At 34.5% G+C, this 18,141-nt stretch overlaps 1 protein-coding gene and 1 pseudogene across 1 annotated transcript; both read left to right on the top strand.

The window, feature by feature from the left end:
* Positions 1-1,173: 1,173 nt before the first annotated feature.
* Positions 1,174-9,163, top strand: LOC120159473 (annotated as a pseudogene).
* Positions 9,164-10,588: 1,425 nt separating this feature from the next.
* LOC120158839 (probable phospholipid-transporting ATPase 4) lies at positions 10,589-15,972 on the top strand. Its single transcript, XM_039169575.1, has 10 exons — positions 10,589-12,384; positions 12,476-12,586; positions 12,708-12,984; positions 13,069-13,157; positions 13,261-13,333; positions 13,427-13,636; positions 14,133-14,258; positions 14,790-14,888; positions 14,992-15,183; positions 15,277-15,972. The coding sequence occupies exons 1-10, from the start codon at positions 10,610-10,612 to the stop codon at positions 15,946-15,948; spliced, it is 3,624 nt and encodes a 1,207-aa protein (XP_039025506.1). The 5' UTR covers positions 10,589-10,609; the 3' UTR covers positions 15,949-15,972.
* The last annotated feature ends 2,169 nt before the right edge of the window (positions 15,973-18,141 follow it).

Genomic DNA, 18,141 nt, shown 5'->3' with positions numbered 1-18,141 from the left:
GTTCAGACTATATTTTTTAAGTATTAATTTTATAAATATTTTTAAACAGATGTCAAATTCATAATTAATTTATATTATGGTGACATTTGTGTAAAAACATCATCATTATTTATCTTTGGTTTTGAATTGTGCAGGCCACAGCTCGCCATGTGTAATTTCCAATGCTTAGGCTTTGGATATATGATATAATAGATTAAATATTGGTTTTGGTCACTCTACTATGTTCGATTTTAAATATAGTCATTTTTTTATTTGACATACATTGATACTTTACTTCTATTAGGGATGAATAAATAAAAAAACAATTAATTAAATAAGACGAACATGTTTAAATCTATTCTTTTTTATTTCACTTTATTTAGTTTCAATGATCTATTTACTTTAGTTTTGATTTCAACAATTCAAATTAAATAAAATTTTAAGTAATATTACATACGTTCCACTAAATATGTTCATTATTACTTTAAAAAAATTAATTTTTTTAAAAAAATATATATTTCAAAATTACATTGATTAAAGGTTCTGAAATATATTTTTATGTTTTTATCAATAATAAATTTTTAATAATAATGAGTCAAAGTTTAAAAATTTTGACCCTAAACCAATTCTAGAACATTATTTTATTAGTTTGGACTCTATATTCCTGAACTAATATTTTAGATTTTTTTTTTGTATTTTTAATTTATAAACTATTTTCGTCTTCTAAAATTTTATAAGTTGTTATCCTCCAAAAATTTTAGAATTTACCCTTTGAATTATTGAAATTTCATTTTAATTAGATATTATTTAAATCAAATTATAAAGTGGGCAAATAACTTGACTTGCTTCTATTATAATAAAAAAAAAAGAAATTTGATGAAATAAACAAAATTTAATTACTTGTACAATATTAAGATAGTGTGATATAAATAATATGAATTTGGAAAAGGACAAAAAAAACTTACAAATGGCACAAGTGGTTAGGTGTGAGCGTTCTGCACAATTCAAAACCAAGGATAAATAATGCTGATGTTTTTATAAAAATGTCATCATAATAGATATTAATTATAAAATTAATATTTTTTTTTAAAAATATTTATCCTTTAGAAATATAATATGAATGGTGACTGATCTGATAGGAAAATATATAAGGTTAGGGTGATTGGGTTGGGGGGGTAATTGGTTTAAGACACTCCGTTTCTTTTAAGACCAACTAGGTTAAATGAAACATGTCTCTACTTAGGAGGAGGAAACCAATCAATGAATCTGCAGATTCAAAACCCTTATTGGAGAAAGAGTAAGAAGACCAACACCAAGATCATGATGAAGACGACGACGATGATGGTAATGGTAAAAACAAGAAAACCCCATCAAAGATCAAGAAGAAACGTGGAGAGAAACCACCATCACCTCCGCCACCACCATCTAAGTGGTCGTGTTTGGACACGTGCTGTTGGTTCATCGGTTGCATATGTATAACGTGATGGCTACTGTTGTTCCTTTACATTGCAATGCCAGCTTCATTTCCTCAGTATGTAACGGAGGCAATAACGGGTCCTTTACCCGACCCGCCTGGTGTGAAGCTTAAGAAAGAAGGGTTAAAGGCTAAGCATCCGGTGGTGTTTGTTCCAGGGATTGTCACTGGTGGGCTTGAGTTGTGGGAAGGGCGAGAGTGTGCTGAAGGGTTGTTTAGAAAGCGGCTTTGGGGTGGTACTTTTGGTGAAGTGTATAAAAGGTATTAATCTTTTATCTGCTTGCTTTCTTTTATTGGAAGTTTTGTGTGTGTGTTTCCCATCTAATAAAGGTATAATTTTGGGGAAAACAGCTTGCCAGTTGTTGCACTTGCCATCTAGCTGAGAATTAGGCGTGTTTTATGCCTGATTTTACTGCTGTTTTTTAGGATTTGTTTTTTGTTGATTTCGTTAAACAAATATTGTTGATTTCGGTTGCTTGATAAAAGGTCTTGTACTCTTTAGTAATTAAGGTTAAAGTATAGTTTCTATCAATTTTCTGGTGTCCAAAACCCCAGTAATTAGCTGAAGCTTGAAGAAGGGGTATTGATGATTTAGATGCTGATAGTGAATTTAATTCCTAGGGGTTGTAATTGGGAGGCTGATAAGTTAGCTAAAGAAGGGATTAGTTGATTGTATGTTGTTGTCCAGGTTGTTCTGCATCTTTTCATGGCAGACTTCTTTAATGTCTTGTAAAGATCTACTGTTGTATTAATGAAATATCAATAAAATGAGGTACTCTTTTCCTCCTTCCGCTAGTTGTCCCTTTCCTTTTGGTAAGGGTTAATTATGAAGGTTTTTTTTTAATGAAACCTCCAATTCTTATAAAAAATGATTTAGATGCTGTTTTTGGGATTGTTGGTTGATTTTGTTCAACTAGTATTGATGATTAATGTTCCATTTTTGGTTTTGTGATAAAAAGTATTGATTGTGAATTTTTGGTACTTGTCTACTTACTAGTCATTTTCCAGGTTCAAAACCCCGGATTAAGTGTAGTTTTATTGTTTTGGACAAAGTGTATTGATCATTTGAGCATTGTTTTTAAGGTTGCGTGTTGATTTTGTACACCAGGTTTTGATGACTGATGTTGCATCCTTTGTTGTGTGATAAAAGGTCTTGTTTATGAATTTTTGGTAATTAAGGTCAAGTGTCTAACTGCCATCTGTTTTCCAGGTTTAGAACCCCAGTTATTACATGTAATTTTATGGATTTGGATAGGATCGGTGTATTGTTTGTTGATTTTCTAAAACAAATATGGATGCTTTATATTGAATTTTTGGCTGTGTGATAAAAGGTATAGTTTGTGATTTTGTGTAATTAAGGTTAAGTGTCTACCTGCTGTCGTTTTCCTGATTCAAAACCCCGGAAATTGTTTTTTTTTCGGGTTTTGTATAAGGGGTACCGATGATTAAAATGCTGTTCTTAGGATTGTTTGTTGATTTGGTATACCAGGTATTGATAATTTGATGTTGTATTTCTGGTTGTGGGATAAAATATCTAGTGTGTGATTTTTTAGTAATTAAGTATCTACATACTATCCCTTTGACTAGTTCAAAACCCTGGAAATCAGGTGTAGTTTTATAATTTTCAGTAAGGGGTACTAATGATTCCGATGCCGTTTTTAGCATTGTTTGTTGGTTTTGTACATTGATGATTCATGTTGCAGTTTTGTTTGCAGATAAAAGGTCTAGTTTGTGAAGTTTAAGTAATTCCATTTTGATCATGGATTCAGACCTTGGGAATAGCTTTCTCTATTTATAAACATGAAGAAAGATGCACACAACTGGAGACGCTGTATATAGAAGTAGCCTGTGCATCGCGTTTGAGAATTAACCTTGCAGTTTTTGGTGTTGTACTGTTGTTTCTAATTATAGTTATAAGTTACGATGTTTTATTGATATAGTTTGGAACTCCAGGTCACTTGTTGTTTAGTTATTTTTGAGTATTAAATTTGCAAGTTATATGAAAAGTTGAAGATTGAAGTAGTGTTGTGATTTGAGAATATGAAGGGGTAGTTGTTGAATGGAATCTTAAGTTGGTTTGTTATAATGGCTAAATTTTAGGTAGGATTAGTTTAACTTTGTTGAAGCTATATTTCTAAACTAGTTTATGTATTTGGTAGTCATTTGATTTTTTTTCTTAATCTACTCTTTTCCACCTGATTTTGATTGTTATGTCGTGTCTACTGACTATCACTTATGTTGTTCTGACTCTTCATATCCATGTTGGACTCATATACATATCCAACACACACCAAGTCCAAGTAACATATGCTCATATGGTCATGTCATGAGGCTATCTGTTTATTATGTGCTTCTTGTTTTGCATACCGGTTTTCATGATTTTCTTGATATGGTAGACAATACATATTGGAGTTGGATCGATATCTCTACTCTTTCGATTGTGTAATTTGCTGTTTTAAGTTGTAACATGAAGTTGCATGATGTATTAAAACAATATGGAACCAGAATGACCCTATTAGCTTTTTGTTTTTTTCACCGTAACCTGCAACAGATTGATGCACTGGATTTATCATGTAAGTGATAAGTTTAGCAAATAGGGATCATCTTCTTCATAAATGTATTTTACATACTGAAAGCAACATTTCTTTAGAATGTAAAGTGTAGTACAGTTGTTTAAAGAACTTGCAATACGGTATAAACGAAAAACATTATATTATATTAGAATGGGACTAACTTGTGTTGATAGGCCTATTGCAATTTGGTTGCTCCTTGTTCTGGTTCAATAGCATTTTGATTTGTAAACGATAGTTGTGTGTCTAAATTATGAACTCGTAGTATTGCTTGGTTAATTGATGTTCTCTGGGTATATTGTATACTATGTAGACCTCTATGCTGGGTGTAGCACATGTCTTTGGATAATGAAACCGGATTAGATCCTTGTGGTATAAGAGTGAGACCCGTCTCTGGACTAGTAGCTGCGGATTATTTTGCTCCAGGGTATTTTGTGTGGGCAGTTCTTATTGCTAACTTGGCTCGGATTGGATATGAGGAGAAAAACATGTATATGGCTGCCTATAATTGGAGAGACTTTTCAAAACGCTGAGGTAAAATTTTTCCTGAACTATAATTTTTCTTGATGGTAGGCTCGTTTGTTAGGAATACTGTACGTTGTTGACATCTTCCAATTAATCAGGTACGTGATCAAACTCTGAGCCATATTAAGAGTAATATCGAACTGCTGGTTGCTATGAATGGAGTGAGAAAAGTAGTAGCCATTCCACATTCCATGGGAGTTCTGTATTTCCTCCATTTCATGAAGTGGGTTGAGGCACCTGCTCCCGTGGGTGGTGGGGGTGGCTCAGATTGGTGTTCAAAGCATCTTAAAGCCGTGGTTAACATCGGTGGGCCATTTCTCGGTGTTCCAAAAGCTATTGCAGGCCTTTTTTCTGCTGAGGCAAAGGATATTGCAATTGCCAGTTGCCGAACAAGTATACTTTCTTAGAAGCAATAGTTATATCTTACATTAGCTCTTCTTTGATCTCATTATACATTTTTCCAAGCAATAAATTTGGAGTTTGCATGGTGTTGGGAAACTTTGAAGCACACTTGAACAAACATTTTCATACATTCTAATTTACCTTAGAAATATGGTTAGCTGTTAAGCTTTAAACATGCCGAAAGCAACCATAGATCTCATTTACTCGTTACTGTCATGTCATTGGTCCATTTTCTACTTTGTAATAAGTTTCAGTGTGTTTGGTATGGCAGATTATGTGAAAACAATATATGCATACAATAGAACAGTGTTCAAAGTTATGTTTTCTTTCATCTTATGGTGATGAAGACTGTAAATAAACCCTACTTTGAATGAACATATCTTTGTTCACGTTCATTTTTTATTTTATTTTTAAGCTTGTTCATATTTGGTTCATGTTCCTTAAGAATTTTAAAATTGTGTTGGTGTTCATTTATGTAAAATTATGACCTTGTCAAAAAGCATCCGGTAATTTTGTCTATATTTCTTGAGCTCGGAAATTGGTCCATGTGCAAGTTACTTTGCTAGTTGATAATATCTTTTATTTCAAAAGTACATCAATTCAAATTTGTTTTTTCTTACAATAATGCTAAAAAGGAACCCCAAATGCAGGGCTCTTGCACCCGGTTTTCTGGATAATGATATATTTCAGTTTCAAACATTGCAACATGTGATGAGAATGAGCAGGACTTGGGATTCAACCATGTCGATGATACCGAGAGGTGGGGACACAATATGGGGTGGTCTAGACTGGTCACAGGAGGAAGGATATTCTTGTAGCAAAAAAAGAGAACAGAAGAACGACACTCAGATCACGGACCAAGCCGGTGCTGAAAATGCAGTCTGTAAAGCTAGAAGTGCAAATTATGGAAGGATTATATCTTTCGGAAAATTTGTTGCTGAGGCACCTTCATCCGACATAGAGAGGATAGACTTCAGGGTAATTCATTTCTCATATAATCTTGGAGGTTCCCTGTTAGCTTATTGCCCGAGTCCGTGTAACATAGTTAACTTACCATGTTGTGCTGTATGGCTATTTTCTATGGCAATGCTCAGGGTGCTATTAAAGGTCATAATGCTGCAAATACAACTTGTCGAGATGTGTGGTCGGAGTATCATGATATGGGATTTTCTGGTATCAAAGCCGTAGCTGAGTATAAAACTTACACTGCCGAATCAGTTGTTGACTTGCTTCATTTCATTGCTCCGAAAATGATGGCTCGCGGTACTGCTCATTTCTCCTACGGAATTGCAGACAACTTGGATGATCCTAAGTATAAACACTACAAGTATTGGTCGAACCCTTTGGAAACAACGTGAGAAACCTATTCCATCATTTCATTTTGTTTCTTGTTGCTTGGTATTTACTCTTCATTTTCCCTTTTCTTGTCATCTCCTTTCCTTTTTTTTTTGTATCTTTAATCTGATTCTGTGGCCTATAAGTTGATAGAAGAAGCCCAATCAACACTTATCTGAGTTAAGTTTTGATTATTTTCTTGAATTATACTTAATTTTCCTTTCTATTTGCATTACGGCCACGATATAACGCACTTTTTGGCGGGCCGTATTTTTGTTTTCCGGTTGATTGATTTAGATAATGCCTACTGCAATTTGTATGTAATACACTCATTTTGGTTCATAAATGTTCATCTGTTATCAGTCTTCACGGTCACTCTTATTCCACAGGTTGCCAAATGCTCCAGATATGGAAATCTTTTCTCTATATGGAGTTGGCCTACCGACTGAACGAGCATATGTGTACAAGTTATCTCCGCATGTCGAATGTGGTATTCCATTTAAGATCGACACATCTGCTGATGATGACGCCACCTGCCTGAGGGATGGTGACGAGACAGTACCAGTTTTAAGTGCTGGTTTCATGTGTGCTAAAGGTTGGCGTGGTAAGACTCGATTTAATCCATCCGGGATTCGAACGTATGTAAGGGAGTACAACCATTTGCCCCCAGCCAACCTACTCGAGGGATGTGGCACCCTTAGCGGCGCTCATGTTGATATCATGGGAAACTTTGCATTGATTTAGGATGTTATAAGGATAGCCGCTGGTGCTTCCGGTGAAGAACTGGGAGGGGATCAAGTTCATTCAAATATCTTTAACTGGTCCGAGAAGATCAAGTTGAAATTGGTACATACTCTATTCACTCTTCCTTCCGAGTTTTGTCATATCGACTCTTCATTTTTCTTGAAAACACTCGAAATACGAATAACATAACTTTTAAGTTGCATTAACATGTGCAGGACAATGAGACTCCGGTAGATTCATCCAGGTGATTTACCATATTGCTTGTGTTTCTTGAACAAATGAAGAACATAAACAATTTCTTTGTATGGTATTTGAGAAGTGACTGTTTGGTGAAGATTGTATATATCATTGTTTAGCTGCTTTTTCTTTACCTTACCATTATCTAATCTGTAACAGAATTTTACTGTTTACTATTATATTTGAAAACTACTTTAGGAGCCGGATATTTCTTTGAATGATAAATAGTGCATTTGTAAAGTAAATTTCTAAAATTATTATTATTATTATTATTAAAATTTCAAAAAGACGTTCCAAAATTATTAATCTAATTTCATCCCTAACCGTCTTCTACCGGCTGTCTATCCCTTCGTCGTTGGCCGATCATCCCTTCATCGTAGTTTAAATCTCCAAAAAATCTAAACTCAAATTCTTATATCTAAACTCTAAATTATAATTGATTAATTTTAGTTTTTAAAAAATCAAAGGAAATTAAAAATTAGACGATGTGTCAAATATAATAATTGGTTGATTAATTTTTAACGAATATTTTTAAAAGTCGTGACATACCAAACACTTAAAATGATAACGCCGAAAACATTAAACATTTCCTTTGTCAAAAAAAACTTAAATGAAAAAAAAGTATAATTTAAATATTTTTTTATAATTAAGCCCTAAAAAAATACCATATTCTCTTTTATATTTCCTTTATAGAAAAAAAGGCTAAAAATATGACTAGTGCAAAATGAATATCGTTGCTTGAACAATCAGTACTCAGACGAGTATTAGCACTTAATTTTCTTACTATCACCGACTTGTTTTAATTGAAGAAAACTTTGAAAACAAATTTTAACTTGGTTTAGTCGATTTTTTTTCTTAATCTTATGCGTCTTAAACAAATATGAAGTCAATTTTCAATGCGTCATCCACTCTTAATTCCATATATACTAAAAGATTCAACCAAGAAATAACATAAATCAACATCAAAACAGTGAGGAAAACTGGATAATCTATATGCAGCTATTGTTGATCTAAGATTAAAAAATGTTATATTTAGTGAGGTAAATCAAGTGTCTTTTAAGGTCTCCCCATGGAATAAACTTCCTAGATTTAGTTAAAAACAAACAAACAAACTAAAATCTATGTTTTTTAGATCGTATTCAGTTCTTAGGATAGGCCGATGAATGAGGACAATTTTATTATATGCAATTCATACTATTTTTTGATATGGTTGATACTTATATTAGAGATTTAATTCCAGTCGATACTTCAAGAGTTGATAGTACGAGAGTATTAAAACTAGATGTAATAGGTAAGTATATTTGTTAAGTGTTAGTGACGAGGTAAAATTATTAAAATAATAATCTTTTAATCTTTCTTTTTATTAAAATGATATTCATTTTATCATTAATTCTCAAAATCATACCTATTTTGGTCACATGGGATGAAGGTGCTACCACATGATAGTGCCTTATCGAAGATGCTCTCACATGGAAGCGTCTTTAGCTTATGTGGTCGAGGTGGAGGAAGGCACTCCCGAGTCATCGCGCCTTCCACCCCCGCATATTGTGTACCTGCATGAAGGTCGGGGGGGTGACAATTAATCTCCTGTTCCAGGGTTACACAGTTGGTTTATGCTGCAACATCTTCTTCGCCCGGGTCTGCTTGCCTACTCACTTCTGGTAGTCCTGCCATTGGGATTATTGGTCGCGATGAACACAGGTTAGTCATCACTGGTCGTGCTTTCTCGATTCAAGGCCCTATTGATGCCGGTATCATCGAGGCTCACGCTATATGTTGTGGTATTCGCATTGTTACGGAGTTACACTTCCCTCACATTATGATCGAAAGTGATTCAACAAATATTGTGCATCAACTACAACAGCCTGCAACCGATATGTCTGTTCTGCATTGCTGAAGCTCAATCACTGCTGAATCACGGATGCAGCAGCGCACGGCCTCGCCGTTCATGCAAAATATACTTCCACTTTTCTATCCTTTGATTATGTCTTTTATTCGTGATGTTGTTGTTGTAAACGATGCATTTTATAGTTAATGAATTCACGTCTACTTTAAAAGAATGCAGATAATAGATGAATTACAGATAAAAACAGCCTTCAAATTTTTTAAAACTGAATAAGCCAAAGGGAGAAATTTTAAAATAGAAAAACAACATTATATTATTTATAAAAGCGAAAGGCACTCCGGGAATTGCTGTGAAAGAGAGAAAATTCTCTCTCTTAAGCCTAAATGACTTTTTCTAAATTTTACCTCTTTCTTTTCTCTTTTCCTCTCTAAATTTCTTTCCTTAAATCAAAATTAACAATTTTTAAAAAAAAATGAAACTGTGTTTTAATTGTATTCCTTCATTCTTGATGTGCAAAAGATATTTGACTGTTCTTCTTGAATAGTTTTGAAAATGTTATCTTTTTTCTTTTGTTGACTTTGTATTGGAGATGAACCAACCAGCATTCATATTAAAAGGTAACTCTCTTTTGTTTCTTGAAATTCTTTCTTGATGGGATTTTCAGAATATTAATGACATGCTCATTTGTTCAAAATTTGAAGTTCTATATTTGCATTGTCTCATTGGTTCATTTCCTTTATATGGTTTTGGTTGTTTATTTGGATATTTGAGGTGAAATGTGGAATTGTATATGGTATTGTTGGATTATGGAACTGTTTATGTTTCGAATGGCTCTATGTGTGCATGTGTGTGTATCTTTTTTTGACAATAGTTACCTAGATTTTGTTCTCATCTTTCTCTTATTTTATGATTTGTTCCTTGAACTTAATAGCTTATAAGACTTTCTTTTATTCATTTAACCAAACACGGTAATCTTACATTCCTGCTAAACGAACCAAACACAAAATAAAATATTCCTAGTAATCTTATTCCCACCGGTAATCTTATTCCCACTAATAATCTTATATTCCGTAAACCAAACGCACCCTAAGGAGAATAACAATAGTGAGTGGTGCCTTTGAGAACATTGATTTTCGACCCAAACCCACTAACATTAGAGTGTGGGCATTTGGGTAATGAAAAGTGTAGAGGACGTGCCCTTCCCGAAATCTGGATTACTTGAGAATATTGGATGTGATTTAAATATGAGATGTTTCAGAATGTTTGTGCTTATAAATTTGGCTTTTTATGTGGAACCTTAATTGTACTTGCAAGCTTCAATTTATAAATGCTAGATGTGTACTTATGTTTAATTTCCGTTGGTTCCATGAATCAGGAGGTAAAGCAAGGAAATTGTGAATGAGTGGTTGTAATATCCACCGGTGAAGGTTAGATTTGGGGGCTTCCCATTGTTTGATAGTTGCATCCTACTTCTGGTTTAAAGCTTGATTCAGAGAGATGGCTAAGGGTAAGATTAGAGCGAAGATCAGGAGGAGTCAGCTCTATACGTTTGCATGCGGGAAAAGGTGTGCTGGAGCAGGTCCACATCCTATAGAAGGGCCTGGCTGCTCCAGAGTGGTGCATTGCAACCAACCTCATATGCATAGGAAAAAACCTTTAAAGTATCGATCCAATTACATATCGACAACTAAGTATAATTTTCTCACTTTCTTACCAAAATCTTTGTATGAACAATTCCACCGAGTTGCCAATTTGTACTTCCTTGCAGCTGCAATTCTTTCACTTACACCCCTTTCACCGTTTTCTGCCGTGAGCATGATTGCTCCCTTGGCCTTTGTTGTAGGGCTTAGCATGGCAAAGGAAGGTTTGGAGGATTGGAAAAGATTTATGCAAGATATGAATGTTAATGGTCGGAAAATACAATTTCATAAAGAGGGAGTTTTTGATGATAAACAGTGGCAGCAACTTGAGGTTGGAGATGTGGTGAAAGTGGAGAAGGATAATTTTTTTCCAGCAGATTTGCTACTCTTGTCAACAAGTTACGAGGACGGAATTTGCTATGTCGAGACTATGAATTTAGATGGCGAGACAAACTTAAAGGTAAAGAGAGCTATGGAGGTAACATTGTCTTTGGATGAAGATGAGGTTTTCAAGAACTTCACAGGAATGATTAAATGTGAAGATCCCAACCCTAGCCTTTACACCTTTGTTGGTAATTTAGAATATTGTCGTCAAACTTATGCTCTTGAACCTGGCCAAATTCTCCTTAGAGATTCGAAGCTTCGCAATACAAGTTATGTCTATGGGGTTGTGATTTTCACCGGTTTCGATACTAAAGTCATGCAGAATTCCACGAAGTCCCCATCAAAGAGGAGCAGAATAGAAAAGAAAATGGATTATATAATATATGCTCTTTTTAGCCTCCTTCTGGTAATCTCATTGATCAGCTCTTTAGCTTTTGCTTTGAATATAAGGCTCCAAATGCCAAACTGGTGGTATATGCGGCCGGATAACACTGAGGATTTTTATAATCCCCAACAGCCTTTTGTATCAGGTCTTAGCCATTTGGTCACTGCCCTCATCCTTTATGGTTATTTAATTCCTATTTCACTTTATGTTTCAATTGAGGTGGTGAAGGTTTTGCAAGCATCCTTTATTAATCAAGACTTACTAATGTATGATGATGATACTGGGATCCCTGCTCAAGCTCGGACATCAAATCTGAATGAGGAGTTGGGCCAAGTGGATACAATCCTTTCTGATAAAACAGGCACTTTGACATGCAATCAGATGGATTTTCTCAAATGTTCCATTGCTGGTACTGCATATGGTGTGCGTGCTAGTGACGTTGAACGTGCTGCTGCACAACAGATGGCTGATGACCTTGAACAGGAAGAAACAAAATCATCTACTTCATGTAAAAAAGGCAAACAAGATATTGAATTGGAGACAGTTGTTACTTCCACAGATGAAAAAGTTCATAAACCTCCCATAAAATTTTTCAGCTTCGAGGATGGCCGCATGACGGAAGGGAACTGGAGAAACGAACCTAATACTGATATGATTATGTTATTTTGCCGAATTCTGGCAGTTTGTCACACTGCTATTCCTGAACTGAATGAAGAGACCGGCACTTATACATATGAAGCGGAGTCGCCTGATGAAGGAGCATTTCTTGTTGCAGCGAGGGAATTTGGTTTTGAGTTTTATAAAAGAACTCAATCAAGTGTTTTTGTCCGTGAAAGATATTTAGCTTCAGGACCAACTGAGAGGTGGGGGGATAACAGTGCACGATTTTTGTGCTCTTTGCTAATCTCTCCTGAATTTTTATTTTAGCATTTTAATCCTGTGGGTTTCTTGTAGGGAGTACAAAATTCTAAATTTGTTGGAATTTACAAGCAAAAGAAAGCGGATGACAGTAATTGTGAGGGATGAAGATGGACAGATTATTCTAATGTGTAAAGGGGCTGACAGGTTAGTCTCTGTATTACCCTTCTGACTTCTTCAAGGTACTAATAGATGAACACCAGTCTATTCCCTTTCAATGGCCTGATGATTTGTGTTTAACTGATTTTTATCCCACTGTTGGACACAGCATTATTTTTGACCGATTAGCAAAGAAGGGAAAAATGTATCTGGAAGATACTACTAAGCATTTGAATAATTACGGAGAAGCTGGATTGCGTACATTGGCACTGGCTTATAGAAAGCTTGAGGAGTCTGAGTATTCTGCTTGGAACAATGAATTTCAAAAGGCAAAAACTTCTATTGGATCCGATAGAGACATAATGCTCGAAAAGGTGGCAGAGATGATGGAGAAAGATTTGATTCTCGTAGGTGCTACTGCTGTTGAAGACAAATTACAAAAGGGGGTATGTGATGTCCTTGCTTGCTTCTTTAACAAGAAACTTGTGTTTTGGTTTGCTTCATCCTGATTTATCTTCTCTATGTTTCAGGTACCCCACTGTATAGATAAACTTGCACAAGCTGGTGTAAAGTTGTGGGTCTTGACAGGGGACAAGATGGAAACTGCCATAAATATAGGGTCTATCTTTTTTCTGTTTAAGGCTCCATTTGGCCTCATATTTCGTTTCTCAATCAGAAGGCACTCGAATTTATTTTGATGAAAGCTTTTTCGCATGTTTCAGATTTGCTTGCAGTCTGCTGAGAGAAGGCATGAAGCAGATCTGTATTACAACACTCGAATCAGATTCCAAAGAGGTTGGCATTTCTTCATGAAAGAGGACTGGAACTTTCTTTAGGAAATTGATTGCATTTTCATTTTAGACATGGTAACATTTTTTTATTGATCAGGCAATCAAGGAGAACATATTGATGCAAATTACCAATGGTTCACAAATGATCAAACTAGAAAAAGATCCGTATGCTGCATTCGCATTGATCATTGATGGGAAGACTCTCGCATATGCCTTGGAGGAAGAAATGAAGTTTCTATTCCTAGGTTTAGCAGTTGATTGTGCATCTGTCATATGCTGTCGCGTATCTCCAAAGCAGAAGGCACTAGTAAGATTTATTTTTCCCTTCCTTTTCTCATTTTGCTATGTTTGCTTCATGAAAAATTACTTATAGCTCAACGGAAACTGACTTGAATTGAGCAAAATATTATTATATCAATAATAAGTTTCTAATGTACCAACTACTGGTTTCTTTAACGTAACGAGGTTTTAGGTCCCTTAAACAACGTCCATTGTTTAAATTCTGGCATTTTGAATGGAGTTAGTTGGGTTGGGAGGATTGTCTCAATATTTATGACAACATTGTTTCTGTTTTTGCAAAAAAAATGTAGATTTTCTGGAAAATAACCCAACAATGGAAAACATTTCATATATAACGATCCAAACATCGGAAAATCTATACTTTTCTGGATTTTTTTTCTTCTGATCTTTTTCATTTAAGACAAACATACCCTAAGTTTTAAAAGGATCAAATCACGTAGTATTCATGAAAGTGGAGATCTTATTGTGTGCTCTATTTATTTACTACATTTTCTTGGTACCAGGTAACAAGATTGGTAAAAGAAGGAACTGGTAGAGTAACTCTAGGAATTGGTGATGGTGCAAATGATGTTGGAATGATTCAAGAAGCTGACATTGGAGTCGGCATCAGTGGTGTAGAAGGTATGCAGGTTGGTAACATATCTAACACACTCTTATTATTGTTGCAATACATTCCTCTAGTAATTGTAGCAAGTGAATCATTTCTACAGTTTCATATCAAGGATCTTTCATGGTTATGAATTGTTGAAAAAGCATAGATTATCCCATTAGAGGTGAGCTTTGGATGGGAATCTGATCCTTTGGTCCTTTTCTGAATTCATGCTATATATACAGGGGAAAGAAGTAATCATGTTTTTGAGCTTGATTATTTTTGTCGACGAGTTGTCGTCTTCTCTTCTGTTCAGTTAGTGGTAGATGAACACCTTTACGGTTTATATACAAACATCCTCAACAGGAGATGAGTTATTAATAGGCTTCTAATAATCTGTTACTTAGACTCGGGGTTGAGTGTACTACATTTTAGGCTTGAAGTGCTCTATCTTGACACAATATTTTTAAGACAAATACTACATATAACTGTTCTTTCTTGACAATGATGCTTCTTAAGACAAGTTATTATTGCATGTCATTGAACCACATGGCTTGTCCTGTTTTTGCAGGCTGTAATGGCTAGTGATTTCTCTGTCTCCCAATTCCGTTTCTTGGAAAGACTTCTCGTTGTTCATGGACACTGGTGCTATAAGAGGATTTCACAGATGGTAACAATTAGTGATTGTCTTCATTATGTTTCTTATTCTTGTATATTTTATGCTTTGTCCTCCTCTAACTGTACCAGTTTAACTCTGGTGTTTTTGGATTCAGGTCTGCTATTTCTTCTACAAGAATATAGCATTTGGCCTCACCCTCTTCTACTTCGAGGCATTCACCGGCTTCTCTGGACAATCAGTTTATGACGACCTGTACATGATATTATTTAACGTTGTTCTTACCTCAATGCCTGTAATCTCACTAGGAGTTTTCGAGCAAGATGTTTCTTCCGACGTGTGCTTAGAGGTTAGTCTGCAATCAATTCTTTCATCTGTAATTCATCGACGTTACCGGTGACATTATTATAAGCATTTGCACATATGCTTATTGGTGTTGCAGTTTCCCACATTATATCAGCAAGGACCTAGAAATCTGTTTTTCGACTGGTATAGGATACTTGGGTGGATGGGAAATGGTCTATATTCCTCTGTCGTCATTTTCTTCCTCAACATCGTCATCTTCTACGACCAAGCTTACCGTGTCGAAGGCCAGACTACTGACATGGCTATCTTGGGTACGATCATGTTCACTTGCATCATCTGTGCTGTCAATTTCCAGATCACTCTCATAATGACACACTATACATGGATCCAACATGTCTTAATCTGGCTCAGCGTTCTCGCTTGGTTCTTGTTTCTCTTCTTTTACGGCATGCTGTCCCCGGCATATTCGAAAAATGTGTTCCAAATCCTCACAGAAGCCCTTGCCCCTTCACCCATCTATTGGACAACAACCCTCTTAGTTACAATAGCTTGTACTCTCCCATACCTTGCACATATATCTTTGCAAAGATGTTTCCACCCAATGGATCATCATATCATCCAAGAGATCAAGTACTTGAAGAAAGATGAAAAGGATCAAGTCATGTGGAAAAGGGAGAAAACGAAGGCGAGAGAGAAGACGAAGGTCGGATTCACGGCCCGAGTCAACGCAAACATCAGGAGTCTTAGAGGGAAGTTGAATAGGAAAACACGTTCGCTCGAAAAGAACAACAATGAGTATCCTTCATAACAATGCTCTTGAATTTAGTTTCGTTTTTAGGGTCCCTTTTTTCCTATCCATTTGAAGGTTTACTTTGAAGCCTTCATTATTTTCGCCATCATTATGTTATTATTATCATCATTCTCTATGTTGCTCCGATTCTTCATTCTTGTTGAAGTACCGATGCCTCATTCTTGTGTGGAGAAAACCGAATACATCCTTGTCGGATACATATATTCACCCGATTCCAAGTAACGTAGATTTTTACTATTACTACTGTTATTCATTTATTGATTCTCTGTGTGCGTGTATGTTTTAGACGACACATTCAAAATTAAGGATATTTTCATTTTCCTTTTATGAGTTTCTCCAATATTATTTGTAGAACTCTCTGTATAATGTACAATTTTAAAACCATTTATATTCAACTTATTTAATGTTTAAGCATTGTCTTGTTCATTGGCAATGACGGAGTCATGATTAAATATTGAGAGGAACAATATATCTAAGTTTAAAATAATAAAGATTTATTATGCATTTAATATAAAAAAAGTCTAATTTTATTTTTAAAAAATACTATTAAATAAAAAAAAAATTAGGAGGAGTAGGTCTCTCTCTCACTCTCTATAGATAAAGAAATGAAATGATATTAATTCATGTTTGAATAATTAATAAGGTAAAGAGAAAAAGTAATTGTAATATATTTTGTTTGGATAAATGATGGAAAGGAAAGAGAAATATTTTTTTTTCTCTAAAAGATCAACTTTTATATTTTATTTTAGTTTTAGAGAATTAAGTCATAATATTTTTATTTTATTTTAATTTAAGTTTTGTTATAAATTATTTTTTTTCCCGTCAGCTTTCATGTCATGAGATTGCCGGTTTAGCTCAGTTGGTAGAACGCAAGGCTCTTAACCTTGTGGTCGTGAGATCGAGTCTCACTAAAGGCAATTCATAACGGAGGTCTTTTACGAAAGCTGCTATCAACCTGGCGTTGAGAGCAGCCTACTACCCTCCCCTACCTCCCCTTACCCCATTACATATAGGAATAAGGTCAGCTAATTTAATTTATTTTTTCATGCCATCCAATCTTTAAACTAAAATATTTCACCATCACTGTTATCACAACAACGATCATTAATGTACCATGAGAGTCCTTCTAGTACATAACTCATCTTCCCCTAAATAAAAAAACAATAGTGGAAAGTCACAAATCATCAAAGTAAGTCATAGATCAAAACTTGTATTAACTTAGGATTGAAACCAATAGTACACGAATCTAAAAAAAATTAAAAATTAGATTTAAAATCACTATTATCATTAGGGGTGTTTAAAAATGCCCGATTCGAATTATCCTACATGTTGACCCGTCGACCCGATTAAAAATTGCCGGATATTTATAACAAAAATACTCGATTTTCCGAGTTGGGTACCCGATCCGTTATTTTTTTCGGGTTTTCGAATCTGGTCCAGATCATAAAATATCCTTTAATCGGGTACCCTCCAACCCATTACTCAATTTCTTATATATATAATATTATATATAAAATTAGCTGACCCTATTTCCATATATAATGAGGTAAAGAGGAGGTAGAATAGTAGCCAGGTTGAGAGCAACTTCCGTGGGAGACCTTCGACAGTCAGAATTATGAATTGTCCACCGTGAGACTCGATCCCACGACCACAAGGTTAAGAGCCTTGTGCTCTTACCAATTGAGCTGGATGGACAATTCTTCTTATATATATATATATATTATTTCTAATTTTCAAATTATTTCATCATAATATTTTAAATTTCTAATTTCTTAAACCATTTCATTGTAACATACTAAATTATTGATTTTTAAAATTAACCATAACAATCTAAATTATTTCTTTTAACTTCAAAATATTTTAAATTTAATTATATTTTTTAATAGGTTTTATCTTTTAATTATATAATTTAAATTTTTAAATTTTATGAACATATTAATATTATAGACCTTTAAAATTTTAAATTTTTTCTATATAATTATTTTTTAAATAATATATTTAAAGAATATATATATATATATATATATATATATATATATATATATATAAACCAGGTACCCGAAACTAAAAAGTACAAATACCCAGACTTAATGGACCGAGACATGGCCCAACAATTTAGTATTCAAAAATTCCGAGTACCTGTTATTTCTAGTACCCAAAAATATAAATATTCAATTTTAAACACCCCTA

The sequence above is a fragment of the Hibiscus syriacus genome, unplaced genomic scaffold (genome assembly GCF_006381635.1).
Source record: "Hibiscus syriacus cultivar Baekdansim isolate YM2019G1 unplaced genomic scaffold, ASM638163v2 tig00002841_pilon, whole genome shotgun sequence".
Classification (NCBI taxonomy): Eukaryota; Viridiplantae; Streptophyta; class Magnoliopsida; order Malvales; family Malvaceae; genus Hibiscus; species Hibiscus syriacus.
Note: the sequence above shows the minus strand (reverse complement) of the source record. Positions and strands in the feature narration are given on the sequence as shown.